The sequence below is a fragment of the Dromiciops gliroides genome, chromosome 3 (assembly GCF_019393635.1).
Source record: "Dromiciops gliroides isolate mDroGli1 chromosome 3, mDroGli1.pri, whole genome shotgun sequence".
NCBI classification, from domain to species: domain Eukaryota; kingdom Metazoa; phylum Chordata; class Mammalia; order Microbiotheria; family Microbiotheriidae; genus Dromiciops; species Dromiciops gliroides.
Window position 1 is genome coordinate 450556730 of NC_057863.1, and position 21586 is coordinate 450578315.

At 35.8% G+C, this 21586-nt stretch overlaps 1 protein-coding gene across 1 annotated transcript in view; it reads left to right on the forward strand.

Moving 5' to 3' along the window:
- SCN3A (sodium voltage-gated channel alpha subunit 3) overlaps positions 1-14897 on the forward strand; it is a 154654-nt gene extending 139757 nt beyond the window's left edge. Inside the window, 7 exon segments of the mRNA XM_043992506.1 lie at positions 1311-1583; positions 3856-3909; positions 4691-4828; positions 6065-6137; positions 6140-6168; positions 7533-7803; positions 11611-14897. Of these exon segments, the coding sequence (XP_043848441.1) occupies positions 1311-1583; positions 3856-3909; positions 4691-4828; positions 6065-6137; positions 6140-6168; positions 7533-7803; positions 11611-12806 (2034 nt within the window). The 3' untranslated portion in view covers positions 12807-14897.
- The last annotated feature ends 6689 nt before the right edge of the window (positions 14898-21586 follow it).

Here is a 21586-nt window from a genome sequence, read left to right on the forward strand (position 1 = left end):
GTAAAGTGATTTACAAATATGTTTTCAATGTATCCTTACAACAATCCTAGGAGGGATGCTGTTGTTCAGTTGTGTCCGACTCTTCGTGACCCCATTTGTGGGTTTTTTGGCAAAGATACTGGAGTGGTTTGCCACTTCCTTCTACAGCTCACTTTACAGATGAGGAGACTGAGACAAACAGGATTAAGTGACTTGCTCAGGGTCACACAGCTAGTAAGTTTCTGAGGCCAGATTTGAACTTAGTAAGATGAGTCTTCCTGATGCCACACCCAACTCTCTATCCACTGTACCACCTAGCTGCCCTCCTAGTAGGTGGTTTTATTATTATCATCCCCATTTTATAGGTATAGAAACTGAAGCAGACAGATTGCATAACTTGCCAGGGTCACTCAGCTAGTAAGCATCTAAGTCTGGATTTGAAGTTCAGTCCTTCTGACTCCCAAGCCAATGTTTTATCCACTGTGCCACACCACCTCCTCAATTAAACAGTCGATTATAGTCATTGAGGAAGTGGTCTGATTAACTACATGGAAAATTAGGTGCTCAACATACCTCTCTTTTAAGATTCCAAATATCTTACTCTTAGGTTGACCCTGCTTTTATTAGGTGAATGCTAGATTATTTTCCTTCCTCACTAGATCAGTATTACTTAAGACTGTTGCACTAAAATGTACCTTCATCCAAATGTTTGAAAAACATCTCAACTTCTACCATTACATCTTCAGAAGGAAATCCACTTTTGTTGCAATATGCTTTTTTTAGAAACTATGAACAACCAAGTAGAAAGGAAACAATTCTTATTAATATTTCTCAGATTCTGAACATTTTAAAATCCAAAAATATAGACTAAAGGTATATATGCCACCTGGTTTATCTGTAAAGCCCTTTGCATAACCATCCTTTCATATATTCACTAACTTCATGTATTAACTTTTTTGCACATTAATTTGTATTGCTTGTTAATTTTAATTTATTTTGTTGATGTTTAATGTCTTTCTCTCTTTTTTCCCCTCTAGCATACATTTTATGACTCCATCTTACTACCAGGTTTTCCTTTATTTTTATTTCTTTTTCATACTTTGGCATACTATTGTTTCCTTAATATACTCTTGATCTTAAGTTCTGTCACTCTTTTTTACCTTTACCAAATATTTATTTTATTTTAAGCATTGAAGATGGAAGACACAATTCTTTTATGTATGTTTTTACTAAAAATATGTACAATGTGATATTAGTAGAATATAAAATAGAACTTATGTAAAAAGTTGTTTTATTATTTTTTAATGCATGGTTTCCTTTTTCTGAGCTAGGTGGTTGTGAATGCTCTGGTTGGAGCTATTCCCTCCATCATGAATGTCCTGTTGGTTTGTCTCATATTCTGGCTCATCTTCAGCATCATGGGAGTAAATTTGTTTGCTGGCAAATTCTACCACTGTGTTAATGTCACAACTGGTACCATGTTCGAAGTTAAGGAAGTCAACAATTTTACTGACTGTCAGGCTCTTGGAGATCAGGCTCGGTGGAAAAATGTGAAAGTAAACTTTGATAATGTTGGAGCTGGATATCTTGCCCTGCTTCAAGTGGTAAGTTCCTATTAGTTGGCTTACATGTCTATGATTAGCAGTACCTAATTGAATGATGACTTGCAATTTTTCAATAAGTATAATTCTTTGTCTGTTGTGACAGCCTTCATGACTATTAAAAATGACAGAGAAATATGTGATATCGTGTGATATTAACTCAGTTTGTTAAACCTTGGAAAACCTTTTGAAAATTGAGCTTTGAGAAGAAAATAACCCACGTAGTTACTTTAAAATGTTCTATATTTTCCAATTCATTTTGGGGGGGTGGGCAGGGCAATGAGGGTTAAGTGACTTGCCCAGGGTCACACAGCTAGTAAGTGTCAAGTGTCTGAGGCCAGATTTGAACTCAGGAATTCCTGAATCTAGGGCTGGTGCTTTATCCACTGTGCCACCTAGCTGCCCTGCTCCCCCATTCTTAAAATATATTCAGCTGACTCTGCCATCCCCTAAAACTATTACTCTATATTTCTCTTCCCTTTTATAGCACAACTCTTAGAAAAAGTCATCCAGACTCATTGTTTCCTCTTTCTGACCTCACACTCACTTCTTAAACTATTAAATGTAGTTACCAACCTCACCACTTGATTGAAACTTCTTTCTCCCAGGTTATCAGTATCTTGATAATTCCCAATTCCTATAGTAGAGCCTTTTCTCAGTCCTCATCTTTTAGACTAGTCTGTAGTATTTGACACTGTAGACCACCCCTTGTCCTAGATACTTTGGCTTCCCTGCTTTTCATGACACTGTTATCTTTGGATTCTCTTCCTACCTGTACAACGAATGTTCAATCTCCTTTGCTAAATCACCATCCACATCACACCCTATAAGTATGGCCATGTTTCAGAGCCCTTTCCTGGGACCTCTTTTCTTTCAGTGACTCATCTGTTCCCCTGAGTTTAATTATTACCTCTCTGCAGTTAACTCTCAAACATATATGTGTGTATACATATACATAAATATACTTATGTGTAAATATTTTTACATGTTATTTACTTATGTATTTATTATATTACATATGTATACGTTGAAATGCATACATACAGAAATACATCTTTTATCTTTATGTTTTTACATCACCAACTGCTTGTTAGTCATCCCAAACTCAATATGCCCCAAATTGAATACATTATCTTTCCTCCTGAACCCATTCCTCTTTCAAATATCCCCATTTTTGTCATTCCATCAGTCACCTAGGTTCTACCCCTTGAAGCAATCCTTGACTCTAAACCCCCTTCAAACTCCATATCAATCAGTTTTCCAGATCTTGTTGATTCTACCTGCACATCTCTCAGATCTGCCCCCTTTCTCTCAACATTTTCTCTGGTCTATTAAAATAATTTCCTGTTTGGTCTCCCTACAATCAGTCTCTTCCCACTCCAATCTATCCTTTATGCAGGTTCCAGGTTGATATTCCTAAAAGACAGGTTTAATCATGTCACTGCACTGCTCAACAAATTTTAGTGCCTTCTTACACCATTAGGATCAAAAGTAAGTTCCTGTTTGATGTACGAAGCCCTTTATAATATTAATCCAACCTGTATTTGCAGATATGCCATTTTATTTCCCCTTTTTGTACTCGATATTGTAGCCAAACCTCTTTGTTGTTGTTCTTCGTTAACCACATTCCAGCCCTGGCTCCTTTCAAGTATCTACTCAGATGCCACCTCCTCCTCATGGCCTTCCCTCCATCTTCACAATTCTTAGTCCCTCGTCAAGTTACTTTGTACTAGCTTGTATATAGTGGTACTTTTTTGTTCACAGCCTATATCCACCCCCCCCTATCCCAAGAAAATATAATTTTCTGAGAGTATGAACTGTTTACTTTTCTTATTTGTATATTCAGCACTGAGTGTACTATCTTGCACACAGGAAAGCTCTTAATTATTACTTTTTTGTTGAGTTTAATGTTTATTATTTGCTCTAGAAATTGACTACTAACTTTATGAACTAGAGGTAGTCATGTGTGTAGACACAGAAACTGTCTTAGCACTTAATTCAATTTGGTATTAATGATTTGAACCCCTTTGGATGGTTGTATACGTTAAGCATAATGCATGTATCATTACTGGAAATGCAATTTTTAGAATAGAAATAGAAAATATTATAAGAATAAATAAGAGAAGCCAAAAACCTGACTACATCTGCAAATATTGTTTTATAACAGATCTTAAAATAATGGATGAAAATAGTTATTAAGTAATTGTTTGGGAAAGTGTCATTTATTTTCTTAAAGCAGGTTTTCTTGTAGAATTTAAATATGTCTTGTTTATAGGCCACATTTAAAGGATGGATGGATATTATGTATGCAGCTGTTGATTCACGAGAAGTAAGTATCATTTCTATACTATTTATATCTGCTAGATTTTTCTATAATAAACATATGCTAGAATTACTGTTCCTAAGTTGGGTGCTCAGAACATTATAAATTATAAGATCACAGTTGTTTTAAACACTACATTTTGAAAAGGAAAATATTCTAAATGCACATATACTTGATATAAGAGAGAATTTCTAATTAAATGAATTACAAGATACTGTATTTTCCAATCTAGAAAGACTGTTCATAATAGGAAGAAAACTTGGGAGTAGTGGGGGAGAGGAACAGATAGTTAGCATCTTCTCCTGGCTCTGTAAGGATAAACCAGATAATTTATGAAGTAACTTCAGGATGAAATGTAAAAGTAAGCAACTTTCAATTTATCTATATAAAATGAGAAAATTTAAGTGCCATCTCAGAATTTACTTTGTCTTAAATTTTCTCTTAAAAATGAAAGTTGTAACAGTATAATTAATATAATATCCATACCATGCTGGCCCCAAATGTTTTGTCCTCTTCTATAGTATCTATGCATTTATCTCTAAAGAGCTTTCTACATATAAACCAAGTTGGAAAGCAAGTTAAATATTGTATACTTTGAGCCAATCAGAAGACTTGGTGTCTGAACTCTCAGTAAAGTATAGAGCAGTAATTTGAAACTAATACTCTGGATTAACATTTTGCAAGACAGAAGTTGTTCTTATGTTAAATAACTTGCCCCAAACCCAAAACATGCTTGCTTCATATAAATATGTACCGGATGCTTATTGTATGTTTGCTTATTGTTTAGGTAAAGCAACAACCTCAATATGAGTCCAACTTATACATGTATTTGTACTTTGTCATCTTTATCATTTTTGGGTCATTCTTCACCCTGAACCTATTTATTGGTGTCATCATAGATAACTTCAACCAGCAAAAAAAGAAGATAAGTATTCCATATGTTTTACTTCCCTATAGCATGGGTTGTATCTCTATATGACCCCTATTTACCAGACCAGATCTGATTATCATCAAATGATGAGCATTTTAAGACTCCAACTAGATATAGGCATGCTCCACTTAGCTGTAGTACTTCCACCTAGATTGTCCACATCAATAAAATGAACTGACTGGCTCTTCTATACCCTGGGCCAGTTTCATATGAGATTTTAAAACTGGCTTAGTGACAAAGAAAAACATTTTCCAGATTCAGTTTCCCACTTTAAAGAGCTTTCCAATACCTCCCCTATAGTATAATCAAGTCAAAATCCTGTGTCTGTAAGAACTGGTGTCAAATAAGCATTTGAAAGAACAGGTGAAAGTTCACATGATTTCAGGCAGGGAACCTACAGAATTGATACAAAACTAAATTTAGGCAGTCTGTGGAAGAAGGGCACCAATAGCTATGGTGCTTGATCTGAATATTGTAAGGAAGCAAAGTATCCTATAAGGAGGAGGTAAGAAAAGAGTATATGACAAACAAGGGACCACTCAGGGCAGATGCACAGAGATGGAGAGAGTGTAGTGTGTGAGGAATAGCAAGGCCAATTGGCTGGACCACAGAGTGCAAGAGGGAGAATGATATGTAATGAGGCTGGAAAGATAAGATGAGGCCAGGTTGTGAAAGTCTTGAAAAACCAGAGAAGCTCATATTTGCAAGGGCTCTCCAATCTGTTTGGAACAAACAACTTAGTTCTCTCATATGCTATAAGTTTACCTGATGCAAAGGTGCTGCAAAAGAATGTGAATTATTATTATTTCTTATTTATACCATAACAACTCATATTTAAGAATCACTTTAAGTTTTACAAATCAATCTCCTCACAGCAATCCTATGAAATAGACCATATTAATTATTCCCACCTCACAGAGAAGGAAACTGAAGAAATCATTGACCAATGGTCATCCAATTAGTGGCAAAGCCAGAATTTACGTCTAGATTTCTTGACTGAAGGCCAGCAATCACTCTATTATTTTTTCCACAGATGTCCCATATGCTTGAGATTTTTTGCCTTTTAAATTTGGGGACCCCTAAACTTAGATTAGAACTCAGAACAGAAACATGAACGTTTCAAAAACCAATCAAGTTGACCATGTATTTCAGAAGTATTTTATGAAAATAATTTCAATAACATATTGAACATGCCAATGGTTGTAACCAGTTTTTATGATATTTCTTTACTTTGGAGGTCAAGACATCTTTATGACAGAGGAACAGAAAAAATATTATAATGCAATGAAGAAACTAGGATCGAAGAACCCCAGAAACCTATCCCTAGACCGGCAGTAAGAATAATCCTTTAAATTGTGGACATAGTAACATGGTGAATCGATGTAAATCAAGCAGATTTGTGGCATTATCTTTATCTCGCTCTTATTGAAAGGTTAATTAAAGAGTGAAGAATTTGCTCTTATTCTGAAAGCAACTAAGAAATATCAGCTTCCAAAATGAGGCAAACTGAAATTACTCATTTGTAATCTATGCCCAGTGATGCCCCAACTTACTCATCCCTAGACAAAATTGCATTAGTCTTTAGGTAAACTCAAGTGTTTTAAAGAGTTGAGGAGAGCAGCTAGGTGGTGCAGTGGATAAAGCACCAGACCTGGATTCAAGAAGACCTGGGTTTAAATCCGGCCTCAGACACTGGACACTTGATAGCTGTGTGACCCTGGCCTAGTCATTTAACCCTCATTGCCCCACCAAAAAAAAAAAAAGTTTGGGAAGAAGCTACGTGATTACAAAATAAATGTTTAACTCTGCTCTGCCTCATTTTTCACTTCCTTCCTGCTTGTCCTCATTGTAGCCCTGGCCACATCATGAAAACTTAGAGAGCAAGTTTTTGATCTCCAACTTTTGTCTGGGAGCTTGTCCCTTTTCAGCATATTTATGTAATTCTTTTCTATTGGTTTGTTTTGTCTTTCTCTGTTTACCAATTTGGATAGGAAATATTCTTCTTTAAATACGAAGAAGCTAGAACTATTGCTGAAACAACTCAGTAGCTGACCCCAATGTTTCAGAAAAGAATAGTCAATGTGGTAAACGTGTTTCATTCCAAAGTCTCATGGGGATAGTCCTACAAAAGTGTAGATGCACTTACATGGGAATCATAAGAAGGTCCATAAAAGGAAGAGTGACTTCTGCCTTCTGCACCCTCTACTTCCAGTGGAGACATATGCAGCTCAGAATTTAACAAAGAGCCGTTTGTTTCAAATCAGCACATGCTGAACCATTATGTGAATGGCACTATGCTAGGTGCAAGAGGACCTAAGATTTAGGCTCAGTTAATTGCTCGATTTCTTACCTACTTGGTCCAGTGTTTCTCATGAGACCAAAGTAAGTTCATGAAGGAGAAAGAAGCTTTGGGTTATTATTATTATTATTATTATTATGCTTTTACTGGATGGGAAAGAGTTTTTTACTTTGTTTCTCAAGTAACGTACCAACAGAGAAGAAGAGGGAGAGGGAAATGGAGAAAAAGGGAAAGAACTCAAGAAAGTGTATATATAAAAGTAACAATGATAATTCTGGGAGCCAGTCCTGCCACTCAAATGCAGAGGGGACATTTTTTCGTCATTATACTCCATTAGGAATTCTTTAATTTTACTTTTGGAGAAAAAGAAAATAAATGACAACATTCTATATTTTGCAGAATAAATTTCAGGGAATGGTCTTTGATTTTGTAACCCGACAAGTCTTTGATATCAGCATCATGATTCTTATCTGCCTCAACATGGTTACCATGATGGTGGAGACTGATGACCAGAGTGATGATATGACTAGCATTTTGTCCCGGATTAACCTGGTGTTCATTGTCCTCTTCACTGGAGAATGTGTGCTAAAGATGATCTCCCTCCGCCATTACTACTTCACCATAGGCTGGAATATTTTTGATTTTGTAGTGGTCATCCTTTCCATTGTGGGTAAGATATGCTTTATTTTAGGAGAAACCAAATAGAGGTGAAATTAAGCCTAATAAGACTCAATTTGAATGATCTTACTATAATGTGTATATTTGCTGGATGTGCAGTATATACCAAAAACATATACCACAAAATATCTTAAGTATACAGATGTTTAGATTCATGTAGCATATAGGAACTCCTCATTGAAGAAGTTACCTAGACATGATGTCAGGTTGTCAGTACTCTGTGGGTTAGCATTCATTTGAATCCATAATTCATCAGCCCCAACTGTGTTTATTTTTACTAGCCAATCAAAGGATATATTAATTCACAACAAAATAAATTTAATCAACTTAGAAAAATAAGTGTGACAAATAAATTTATCTCCATGCATACACTGGGGTATGCTTTCCCACAGGTAACCATACCTCAAATGAGTGGAAATAGAAAGAACATGGAAAGAACACACATGACCAAGAAACACTCATGGAGTATACATATATGTTTGACCAGGAAACATAAGAGAAGGGGCAGACAAAGCAGAAACATAAATGACTAGAACAAACACATGGAGGGCATATATGTGTGGTCAGGGCAAACCACACTTCTGCCATTCTCATATAATACCCTATTACGCTTTTGTTATGTCTTCTGTGTATGAAATCTTTGATTTTTGACCTATTGGGTGCTCTGGCCTCCTGAATATTAAGATAGTCTCTGTGACTCTCAACACATGGTCCCTCTCCTCCTCAGCGTAAGAGGGCTAAAATTTCTTAGTGCATAACCACTGAGAACTATGAGCGACCACTACCAAACCAGGAAACTAACAAAAGTCTCCAGGTTAAGATTGTCTGTTCTTTTGACCCCTTTATACAGATGCTAACTTAACCATGTGACTTGGAGTAAGAAAATTTATTTTAACTCTAGTTAAATCCCTGAAGGTCTGTATTCCTGAAACTTATTACAAAAATTGAAGCCAATAAAACTCCACAGGAACTGTGTGTTGCCTAGTAAAACAACAAAGTTACCCATGTTTCTCATGCTGATCTTTAATTGTTATTCAAATACATTTAAAGGTAAGAACAAAATGGCTAATAGGGATAGCATTCTCATTCTCTCTCTCTCTCTCTCTCTCTCTCTCTCTCTCTCTCTCTCTCTCTCTCTCTCTCTTTCATGTAATGAAAGCTTTGTTTGCCTCTTATTAATAAGGTTAATCCCCTTACAAAGGTCCTATTCCAAAGGTAACAAGTTATTCTGAGTTATTCCTATGGCAAGGAGTTAACTCTAGGTAATCATAGATTACAGTTTCTATCTGCTGTCCAAGGACCAGCCTAGCTAAATCAGAGACTCATCATCCAGAGCTGGGAATGAATAAGAATTCTTTGGCCAAGGGAACTCATGAAAAAGATAAAAATATAAAATGGCCCTCAGCCCTGTAAAGCCTCCTTCTGAAGTGACAGTGCAAGAAATGAAATTCTTAGCTGAGAATGCTAAGAATTGTATTGTTTGTTGACAGCCACAAATATTGATTCAACTATTAGAATTCAGTGTACAAGTTTTGTCTAATGACGAAAGAGTTGACACCCTACCAAAGGAACTAAACCATAACCATACTGACATTCTCACTTTAAATGAATCTAGATTGTGAACTCCTTGAGGGCAGGGACCATCTTTTGCCTCTTTTTGTATCTCCAATGTACCTAAGGCAACAAGGAATATCATTCCAAGAAATTCTGGTAATATTGTCATGAGGTGCTCATGAAGAGTTTAAATAGACAAATCACCATGAAATAGTTGCGATTTACTTTCTAACATATCTTACAGAATATAAAGACATAGAAATTATCCGTGAATAACCCAATAAGAACTTCCAGACTAACATATGCTGGGATCCTCTGGTGACATTAATGCAAAGATAGCGCTCAAATATTGGTCACAAAAAGCGATATAAGGACACTCTCAAGGTCTCTCTTAAGAACTTTGAAACTGATTGAATAATATGGGAGACACTGGCATTCCCAGCATGGCATGCCCTCATCAAAGAAGGTGCTGTGCTCTGTGAGCAAAGCAGAATTGAAATACACAAAAGAAACATGAGATGCTCAAATTTAGAGAACCCAACCCCAATGTTCACGTGGATTATTTGTGCCTGACCTGTGGTAGAACATTCCAAGCTTGTATTGGTCTGACCAACCACAGTAGGACACATTGTAACTTGACTCTAACATATTAATGTCATTTTGGTCCTCTTTGAGAATGAAGGACAACAACCAACAAACCAATACAAAAATAGTAATAGTGGTGGATGGTGAGAACTGTTTTGAAAAATGTAGTTCAGGACCAAGAAATGAAAAAGGGCATAAATTTACAGGCTACTCAGAAACCTCATTCTTGTATATCATAAGAACTTCTTCAAGAGGAATAAAAGGGGAACTCAAAAATCTTATAAAAATGAATGTTGGGAGGCAGCTAGGTGGCGCAGTGGATAAAGCACTGGCCTTGGATTCAGGAGGACCTGAATTCAAATCCAGTCTCAGACACTTGACACTAGCTGTGTGACCCTGGGCAAGTCACTTAACCTTCATTGCCCCCCCCCAAAAAAAAACCCAAAACAAAAATAAATGAATGTTGAAAACTATCTTTACATGTAACTGGAAAAAATAAAATACTATTAAGATTGTAAAAGAAGAGGAATAACAGGAGGCTTGACATGGAGAGCACTGAATATCATGAAAATTAAATGGACTACATCTCAACAGATAGAAAAACAAGTTAGCAGTCAACTGAAAATTAGCAGGGATCACACATCAAATGTTCTTGAAAAACTTTGCCTGGGTCTTTCTGTTTTTTTCATTATATACTTCCTTTGGTCATTTTTATTTATTCACCCCGTTATCTCTTGTGTTAGGTTATAAGTTCCCTGAGGTCAGTGATCATGTCATATTTCATCTAGATATCCTAAGCATCCAATAGCGACTTGCACACAGTAGTTGCTTAAATCTCTTAGATTTAATAAGGTTATGTTGGAAGGAAGATTCGATTACTTGGGCAAGATTTAATATCTATAGATTTATAATAGAAAGAGGCTTTAGTGACACTTGCAATTTTGTTCTGTGAAACTTTGGAATACTTATTAAAAGGTAATGATATTTTATTAACATGCTTACTTTAGGCCATGAGCTCATGATACTTGGTAGAAGTCTATAATTTGTAGAGTTCTAAAATAAAATGTCCATACTCAATATGTAGCTTTGATACACTGTCATATTAGTAAAGATTAAAGAACTGTTATACAAGTTGTGGTTTATAATGGTGATGCAATATTATTGTAGTATAAGAAATGACAAGCAGGCTGATTTCAGAAAGGCCTAGAAAGACTTGTACGAACTGATGTGTAGTGAAGTGAGCAGAATCGAGAGAACATTGTGCACAGTGACAGCAATATTGTTTGATGAAGAATTGTGAATGACTTAACTATACAATGATCCAAGACAATCCCAAAGGAATAATGATGAAGCATACTACCCACCTCAAAGAAAGAACTGATATTGATTGAACACAGATTAAAGCATGTTATTTTTACTTTCTTTCATTATTTCTTTTATTCAAGTTTTCTTGTATAAAATGACTAATATTGTAATATTTCACATAATTACACATGTATAACCCACATCTGATTGCTTACCACCTCAGGGAGGGGGGAGAAGAGGGAAGGAGAGAGAAAATTTGGAACTCAAAACTTTAAATAAAAATGTTTATTATTGAAAAAGAACTGTTATAAAAGATAAACTTTCCTTATTAAGGAGTTTATTCTTTTCCCTACAGGTATGTTTCTAGCTGAAATGATAGAAAAATATTTCGTGTCCCCTACCCTGTTTCGAGTGATCCGTCTTGCTAGGATTGGACGAATACTTCGTCTCATCAAAGGAGCGAAGGGGATCCGAACACTGCTCTTTGCTTTGATGATGTCCCTCCCTGCTCTGTTTAACATCGGGCTCCTGCTTTTCCTGGTCATGTTTATCTATGCCATTTTTGGAATGTCCAATTTTGCCTATGTCAAGAAAGAATATGGAATCGATGACATGTTCAATTTTGAAACCTTTGGCAACAGCATGATCTGCCTCTTCCAAATTACCACATCTGCTGGTTGGGATGGTTTGCTTGCACCCATTCTTAACAGTGGACCACCAGACTGCGACCCTGAAACAATTCACCCCGGAAGCTCAGTCAAAGGAGATTGTGGCAACCCTTCTGTTGGGATTTTCTTTTTTGTCAGTTACATCATCATCTCATTCCTGGTGGTTGTAAACATGTACATTGCTGTTATCCTGGAGAATTTCAGTGTTGCTACTGAAGAGAGTGCTGAGCCACTGAGCGAGGATGACTTTGAGATGTTCTATGAGGTTTGGGAGAAGTTTGATCCTGATGCCACCCAGTTCATAGAATACAGTAAACTCTCTGATTTTGCAGCTGCCCTGGATCCACCTCTTCTTATAGCAAAACCAAACAAAGTCCAGCTCATAGCCATGGACCTGCCCATGGTAAGTGGGGACCGAATTCACTGTCTTGACATCTTATTTGCTTTCACAAAGCGTGTTTTGGGTGAGAGTGGAGAGATGGATGCTCTCAGAATACAGATGGAAGATCGGTTTATGGCATCTAATCCTTCCAAAGTCTCCTATGAGCCAATTACAACTACTTTGAAACGGAAACAAGAAGAGGTTTCTGCTGCTATCATTCAGCGTAATTTCAAAAGTTATCTTTTTAGACAAAGGCTTAAAAAGGTACCAAATGACTATAATAATGATAATGGTAAAGGTAGGGTAGATCTACCTATTAAAGAACATTTAATTATCGATAAACTAAATGGCAACACCACTCCAGAAAAGACAGATGAAAGTTCCTCTACAACCTCTCCACCTTCATACGATAGTGTAACAAAACCAGACAAAGAAAAGTTTGAAATGGACAGACTAGAAAATGGAAGTAAAGGTAAAGATGTCAGGGAAAATACAAAGTAAAAAGAAACAAAGAACTCTCTTTGTGATCAATTGTTTACAGCCTGTGAAGGTGATGTGTTTGTGTCAACTGGACTCCTTTAGGAGGTCTATGCCAAACTGACTGTTTTTTTTCAAACATACTTAAGGTCAGTGCCTCTCACAAGACAGTGACCCCTCTCTATCACTGTAACTCTGTAAAACAGGGTAACATCACTGACAGAGGGTTTCTATTCTCACTACCAACTGACACTGCTAATAGAGAAGAGACAAAATGGCTACTTAGTCTGTAGGGATGAGTTAATTTCTGCAAAGTGATCAATGTGATAACATAACACCAAATACTTTTAATATAGTAATTTTATCCACTGTATTTCACATGCAGCTTTTGCCATTTAAAAAAAATTAATCTAGTTATTTTATCATTTCTTTAATCTATAAGTTGTTCATTACCCTTTGTTACTCTTTCCATAAATGAGTTTAAAATTTTAGGAAAACGTCTAAGAACCAAGAGTTCTGCTCTATGGTTCCCTCAATTATACAAACAGAAGTTATTTGCTATCATGATAGCTACAGTTCTAGTTTAGGCCCAGGGATGGAAATAATATATGATGTTGATAATATTTATAATCCTTCAATTTCTTAGATGGCCCTAAATCTGGGAGTGTTTCAGCTTGTTATGTGTATCTCATTCTAAACAGTTTTATGTGCCTGTAAAGTCTCCTCTAATTTTTAATGGATTATTTTATGAAAATAATTCTGTTTCAGCAAGTGCAAATTTCCTTCCAAGTATCAAAGTCCTATATTTTGTTTTGGTTAAATGTTACTTTCTAGAAAGCAGATGAAGGAATCTGCTTCAGCAAAGTAACAGACAAAACATATCACATGAGAATAGTCGTTCCACATTCTCCTGCAGTATTGCTTAGCCATCTTTTGCTCTCAACAAAGCTGACATTTTTGTCAATGAAACAGCCTCTGTTATGTAAATAGTTATTTTATCCTGTGGTGCATGTTTGAGCAAATATATATGGCCAGATAAATAACTTTTATGAATCAAATATGTACCACAGTATGTGTATTTTTTGCAAGCGTGCAGCAATGAATATGATGTATCCTGTACCATTCATTATACATAGTTTGGAGGCTCTCACTAAAGCATGTTAATATTGCCTGTGCTGCTGCTATAGCTTCTTAACTCCTTCCATTCTTCATGTCTATTATAGAAAGCCATATGTTGGTGGTAAAGTGAAAACAAATATTCAACCAGACCTCTGTCTACTATGTCATGAGTAATAGTTTACAGTTCTTTAACAGCTTCTTTAGTTTTGCTTTTCAAGTTTTAAGTGACTATCATATGGTGTCTATCAAGATTTTAAGAAAACACCTTGCAGACTGCCTATCATGCTTAAAAAACAACCCTTTACTTCATTTTTTTGTTTTAAAAAATCTGTTAAAACATGTTTAAATATAAATATTGTAAAAATATTGTTTTATTTGTCAGCATTCTGTACATAAGAAAATTATTTTCAGGTTGGTGTCATGGCAAGTTTATTTTACTTTATGCTTTCACTTTTTTAAAAACAATTAACAACTATAGACTTTTGAATCCATAATACTTTTCAATGAAGAACTTCTCAAAATAAAAGTAAGAGAAAGGGTATTTGTGGGTTCCTTTGTTTTGATACAATATTTCTAATCATTTCACAATGAAAAATGCATTGTTAGGAGAAAAAAACAGACCCAGTTCATTTGTTTCTAACTATACTTTCACTGCAACATAATCCATTTTCATAATCATTTTATCTCTTTCAGTATTTATTTACACAGATAATCCTTATTTTCTTTAATTCATGCTGCTTTAGACTTGTTGCAGAAATTATGTGGGATCCACACTCTTGATTCACAAAAGCAAAGTAGCAAAGTTGTATAATACCCAATGTAAAACAACTTGTTTTTCTTACAAAAGCAAAATTTTAATGTAGAGTCATTTTATAAAGCTATTGACTTGTAGTAAGTGTATTGGTGACTTGCATGCAAGAAATTGCTATTCCCTTTAAGAATGGTGAGATACATTATTATTGAGCCAAAAGAATAAATATTTCATTTTTTATTATATTTAATTTCTTGGCCTCTGCTCTTTTATTATTGAAAGTTACAAAGATGGGCTGGTGCTAATAAGGAAATTTTGTACTAATTCTCATAGCTAAATATGTAAAAGTTCATGTTAATTTTTATAAGAATATATAGTACATGATTTCAAGAGGAAGAAAAAAACTCAGTATTTATTGCAAACATGGTTATGCATAATAGACTCCCTGTTCCTATATGTCCCCAAATCATAAATCCCAAAGTTGCTATCCAGTTGTAATATTTGGTAAAATTACTTCCTAATAATGATTGCCATTTCCTAGTGACTATTATCCTGGCACCCAGAATTCTGGTCCCAATTCTTCTCAAAATAATTGAGACCTTTCTCCAACTTCTTGTTAACATGTAATTGTTTTATGGATGCCTTCTATGAATTCCTACAAATGATGTACTATGTACTAATGATTTACTGAGAGAGAAATTAAATTTCTTTTATATAATCACATAATTTAATACTTAAAATTATATAATAAGATAATTTTAGAGTTAGGTCTTTTAAAATTTTCCCTCTTCCTTCATTTTACAAATAAACAACATCAACAACTGGAAACCTGAGAGACATTCCAGTGATCTTCCCAAAGTCACAGCTAATTAGAAACTGAGTCAAGACTGGAACATGGACATTCTGACTTGTAGTCTAGTAATCTTTCTACTAGCTGGTACCTAATTTAAACTCATGTTTGTGAGACTTACTGGAAAAATCTCCAATTGCCAAGTGCATATTTTTAAATGTGGCATAGCTTAAAATAGGAAATATTCTAAAATTACCCCCAAAATTTGTGGTTAAGTGATATATGATGACTGATTAAAGTCTGTTGGCTTCATCTGCTTAAGGCTTTTTGTTTATCAGAGCAGATGAACAAACAACATGGAGAAGCTAGACAATGCTTTGCAGCTTCCTGGTCAGCTCAGTAATCATATAATGTCATGGTTAATCAACTAATTCATTAATCATTTGTAATACAACTGAATAATATATCTCAAATACTCAAAGCGTCTATAATTTCATTAGTGTATTACTACCACTGATTCAGAGTGAACTGAACAGATAATCTTCTAGAATTGCTGTGGCCAAAAAACATACCATTCCCCAACCAGCCTGGTAATGAACTTCTTCCACTTTATTAAGCTAGTACTTTCAGACATACATTCCATCTCCAGATTCAGACCAAAAGCCTTCCTAAATTGGTAGGCCCTGGATGCTTCACTGACATCACCCCTGACAACCCAAACTCACCTCCTTGCCACAATAAGAAATCAGAGTAGGATGCTGGTGGGGAATAACTGCATAGCTTCCCATCAGGAATATGAAATGATTTGGAGTAAGGTTTTATTTATTTATTTATTTATTTACTGAGGCAATTGGGGTTAAGTGACACAGCTAATAAGTGTTAAGTGTCTGAGGTCGGATTTGAACTCAGGTACTCCTGACTCCAGGGCTGGTGCTCTATCCACTGTGCCACCTAGCTGTCCCCTGGAGAAAGTTTTAATGGAAAAATACTCAAAATTCTTTGCAATCAAAGGAAAGTAACATATTTATAATCACATCAAGTTGTACAAAGCTTAAGCATCACAATGACCCTATGAGTCAGATGAAATAAGTATAATTATTGCCACACTACAAAAGAATTTGAAACTGAAAGGTTAAATTTTATTTAACCTATGGCCTCATGGACCATACTGTCCATAGGGTTTTCTTGGCAAAAATACCGTAGTGGTTTGCCATCTCCCTCTCCAGTGGATTAAGGCAGAGATTATGTGACTTTGCCCAGGGTCATATAGCTAGTAAGGGGCTAAGGGTGGATTTGAACTCAACTCTTCCTGACTCCAGGCCCAGGGCTCTATCCACTGAGCCACCTAGCTGCCTCTAACCTATGGTCTTAGAGTCAAACAAATATCAGAGTTGGGATTTGAACCTAGGTTAGATTTCCTGGTTTGGCACCTTTTTCACTCCTCTATATATCTCTTCCTAAAATATGGACTTGAACGTAAGGAAGCCAATAGGATCTTATCAGTCTTTTAAAATCAGTTCCCCAAAGAAAATCATTTCTATTATTAGAATTTGTACATAGATCTGTTTTTCAAAGGAACTTCAGAATAATTAGTTGAGTTGGCTCTAAGAATAAAAACATGGCAATACAATGAAAAGAATTCACATTTACAAAGAAATTTACACATGTGAAGCTAAATTCATATTCCTCAACTTGGTTAATTTTTTTTTTCATGTCTGGTAGGGTCAGGAAATGGGCATTTTAATTGTTTAACATTATGACTAATTGAGGGTTTTTTTGTTTTTGTTTTTTTTTTGGTGAGGCAATCAGGGTTAAGTGATTTGCCATGGGTCACACAGCTAGTCAGTGTTAAGTGTCTGAGGCTGTATTTCAACTCAGGTCCTCCTGAATCCAGGGCCAGTGCTCTATCCACTGTGCCACTTAGCTGTCCCAAGGCTAACTGAGTTTTAAGAATGCCCAAGGGGCAGCTAGGTGGTGCAACGGATTGAACAGCAGTCCTGGATTCAGGAGGACTAGAGTTCAAATCCGGCCTCAGACACTTAACACTTACTAGCTGTGTGACCCTGGGCAAGTCACTTAGCCTCAATTGCCTCACCAAAAAAAAAAGGAAAAGAAAAAAAAAAGAAGTTATTTCCAGGGCAGCCAGGTGGTGCAGTGGATAGAGTACTGGCCCTGGATTCAGGAGAACCTGAGTTCAAATCCTGTCTCAGACCCTTAACACTTACTAGCTATGTTACCCTGGGCAAGTCACTTAACCCTAATTGGCTCACCAAAAAAAAAAAAAAAAAGAATGCCCAAAAGTAGAGTAGCTAGGTGGCACAGTAGATAGAGCACTGGCCCTGGAATCAGGACTATCTGAGTTCAAATCTGATTTCTGACACTTAACCCTGATTGCATCTCCCTCCCACCCCCTCAAAAGTTAGAATATATTAAGATATAGGGGCAGCTAGGTGGCGCAGTGGATAGAGCACTGGCCCTGGAGTCAGGAGGACCTGAGTTCAAGTCCGGCCTCAGACACTTAGCACTTACTAGCTGTGTGACCCTGGGCAAGTCACTTAACCCCAATTGCCTCACTAAAAAAAAAAAAAAAAAAGAAAAGAATATATTAAGATATATTTAAAACTATTCTGAACATGTTCAGTCTCTCTTTGATCACTCAGAAGGTATTTTGAGAACTTGTGATATCCTTGGTTCAGAATTTTGAATACTGAATACCTTTCAACAGAAAGTTCTATTAAACAACACATATACTTTATATTTCAAGACAGAAGACACAGATTACCATGAGAAAACTGAATTTTATCACAGCATTAAGGGCTTCTGGGAAGATAAAAGGCAGTGAGTATAATGGTAAGAAACTCATTGGACTTACAGTTAGAAAACTAGCTCATGTTGTGTCACTGAACTACATGACCCTGAACAAGTCATTTAACTTTTCTGTGCATCAGCTTCCTTATCCATAAAGTAGAAACTGGTTGTACTTGTACTACCTGACTCACAGGGTGGTTGTAAGAAAAGTGCTTTGCAAGCTTTAAGGTTACTATGAAAATACAAACTGTTATTATGGAGATAGCAACATGAAGACTTAAGGAAAAAAATGAAATCCTCGTATTTGATAGCTAAAGTAGTTGGTGCTGTAGACTTAAATATAAATTATAGTCAATTAGTTTCATGTGACTTATAATTATGCAGATTTGAATATACTTTGGATAAAATACTGCCCTCCAAACATAATTACAGCTCCCCTATCTGTGAGAGGCAGTGGAAGAAGCACTGGCTGGAGTCCAAGTATCTTGAATTCAAATCCTGGCTCAGTTACTTACTACCTTTGTAACCTTAGACAAACCCATTGAACCCTTCTGGGCTTCAGTCACCTCATCTGTAAAATGAAATTGTAAAAGAAATTGGACTATATGATTTCTAAGGTCCATTTAACTCCACAAATCTATGATGTCCTATAGCTTAATTTACTACACTGGCATTAAGACTAGCCTGACACAAGCATTTTAAAGAAATTTTGCAACTATTCATCCTTGAAAGTTTTCATCCAGAATGTAAAATTAACGAACCTCACAATTTCAATATTATCAGTAATGATAACTACACATTTACTGAGAACTGACTGATTCCCACCTACTCCCTCTTCCCAGGCAAATGAATTGCCTGGGGCTGACCAAGTGTTTGTCAGTTCCAGGCTCTGGATCAACTTATGGACCTCCTGAAAGCTTCCCTGGACTTTTTGTTATTATGTAAAGGGGTCCACCTACATTAAGTAGTTTCTACTTAGAGTTAAGTAGTGTTTATACTTAACTTAGGAGCAGTTCTATAGTTTCTTTTGTCAAAGGTTCATTTACATTAAGTAGTTGAATAGTTTCTGTATGTGACTCCATCTTTTGGTTCCCTTTTGTTCTGATACCATAAAAAACCCTGTCCTTGGTTCCTATCTTTGGGTATTCCTAGCTTCTTGCTTTGCAATACCAGTTCATCTGCCCTGATTAAAGACCTTATTTTCTCCTATATTGATTGTTTCATTAATTTACAGGTTAACAGTAAAACAAAAGTGCAGAAAATTTATGTTAACTAAATTTAAACTTAAGGATATAAACTTAAACTTATGTTGGCAAGGTATATTTAAAAACAGTGGACTGAGAGTTAGAATAGAAAAATAAGCCTGTTTCTGACATGGGTGATGTGAACTGAAGCAAGTCATTCTATTATTTTGGCTAGGCTTCAGTTTCATTGTTTATAAAATAAATGGATTGAATTAGATAATGCCTAACTTCTTTCAAGTGCTAACATTTTATGATTTTTCATACAAATCTATTCCATTATTTAGCAAAGAAGCTAAGCTCATTATTATTACTATTATTCACTATAATAACAATTACAAAAGAACAAAGAACAGACACTATTTGTGAACCTTATGATACTGTCTTTAACATTCCTTTCTTCCTGCAGAAAACAGCAGTAACGATTGAACTTAGACAGTATGCTCTTTATCATCCCTATACTGCTGTAATAGCAAATTAAATCTGTGGAAGTTAGACCCTTTTCCAAAGAGGAAAAAACAGGTCAGAAGGCTGTTCCACATCTTCCCCTTAGTGATGATATATTACCAATTTATCTTTTCTAGATTTACATCAGGCACTGCTGAAGCAAAAGAAGAATCAATGGAGAATAGTGCAAAATGTGAAAATATCAAATGTCATGTCATGTGGCTGTGATTAGCAATTAATGTCTGTTGCTTTATTGAAAAATTTCATTGAAACAATTATGTCAACAAGAGATCATTTTATTTAGTTATATAAAGTTGGAAGTAGGCTGGCTGCATCAAAAGCATAGTTAAGGTTTATTTTTTTCATTCTACTGATGTAATCATTGCTAACACACACAGATTGTATACAATCATTAGATTTCAAGGCAGCATCATATTAAAAGCTTTTAAATTAGCATATATATTTATCACTTGCATTAAATTATAATAGTACAAGGTGATAGTATTGCTTAAATTGTTTTCATTTTTAGGACTTTCTAAGGGGAACAAAAGACCCATCACTTTTAATTTTGCCATTGTCGGATTCAGAGACATCCTACCAATTGGAATTCTTAGCAAAAAGTGAACCAACTGTGAACTGCTAGAAAAGAAAGCATGCTATTCACCTTTTTACAAATTTCACTTATCCAAAGTAGTCTAATTTATCAAATGTTCCAAGCAAAAGTATGTGAATTACTTAAGTAGGGAAGATATGCTCAAACTGTGGTTTAAGTAATCTCAGCACAAAGAATATTAATATATTGATATTATCTTGAGAGGCAGTGTTGTACATGTAATAAATAAGAACCAGAAAGGACTTGGATCATGTCCTCTCTCTCATACATACTAACTGTTTGACCATAGAAAGGTCAACGTCTTGGGCAGCTGGGTGGTACAATGTATAGAAAACTGAGCCTAGAGGCAAGAAGACCTGAGTTCAAGCTGAGTGATGCTAGGCCAGTCAGTTAGCCTCTGTCTGCCTTAGCTTTCTCATCTGTAGAATGGGAACAATAACACAACCTACCTCCCAGAGTTGTAAGGACCAAATGAAATAATGTTGGTAAAGTGATTAGCAGGATGCCTGTCAGAGTGGCTTCTGTATAAACACTTATTGCCTTCCATGTGGTACCCTGCATAACTCTTTGAGATGATCCTCCTCAAATGTTATGCTTCTATGAACAAATATTTTGAAATTTCTTTATCATTACACTGTCCATATGTCTCACTCTTCTTAAATTTGTCATCCTCATCATGAACTTAAGTCCTTCCATTCCTCAATACTTCTCCTCACTCCCAACTATTACCTCTATTCTAGTTTTATTTCCCTTTTTTCCCATCCTTGGTTAAGCAACATGGTACACTGTCCTCTATTCTAGAATTCCTTGATCACCAAACTCCAATCCTTGCTTATGTGAACTATCAGCCTCCTCCACTTCTACTTACTTGTTGCCAAACTGTGCTGAAAGAGGCCATCAAGCTATTCTGAAGAGGCCCAACATGAATTCCTTTTATCTAATCGAAATTGAGCCCTCACTGCAGCAACAGTCTCTTTGCTCCTCCTCGAAATAATCCTCTAGGACATTCCCCCAACAGCTGTTCCAAAACATCTC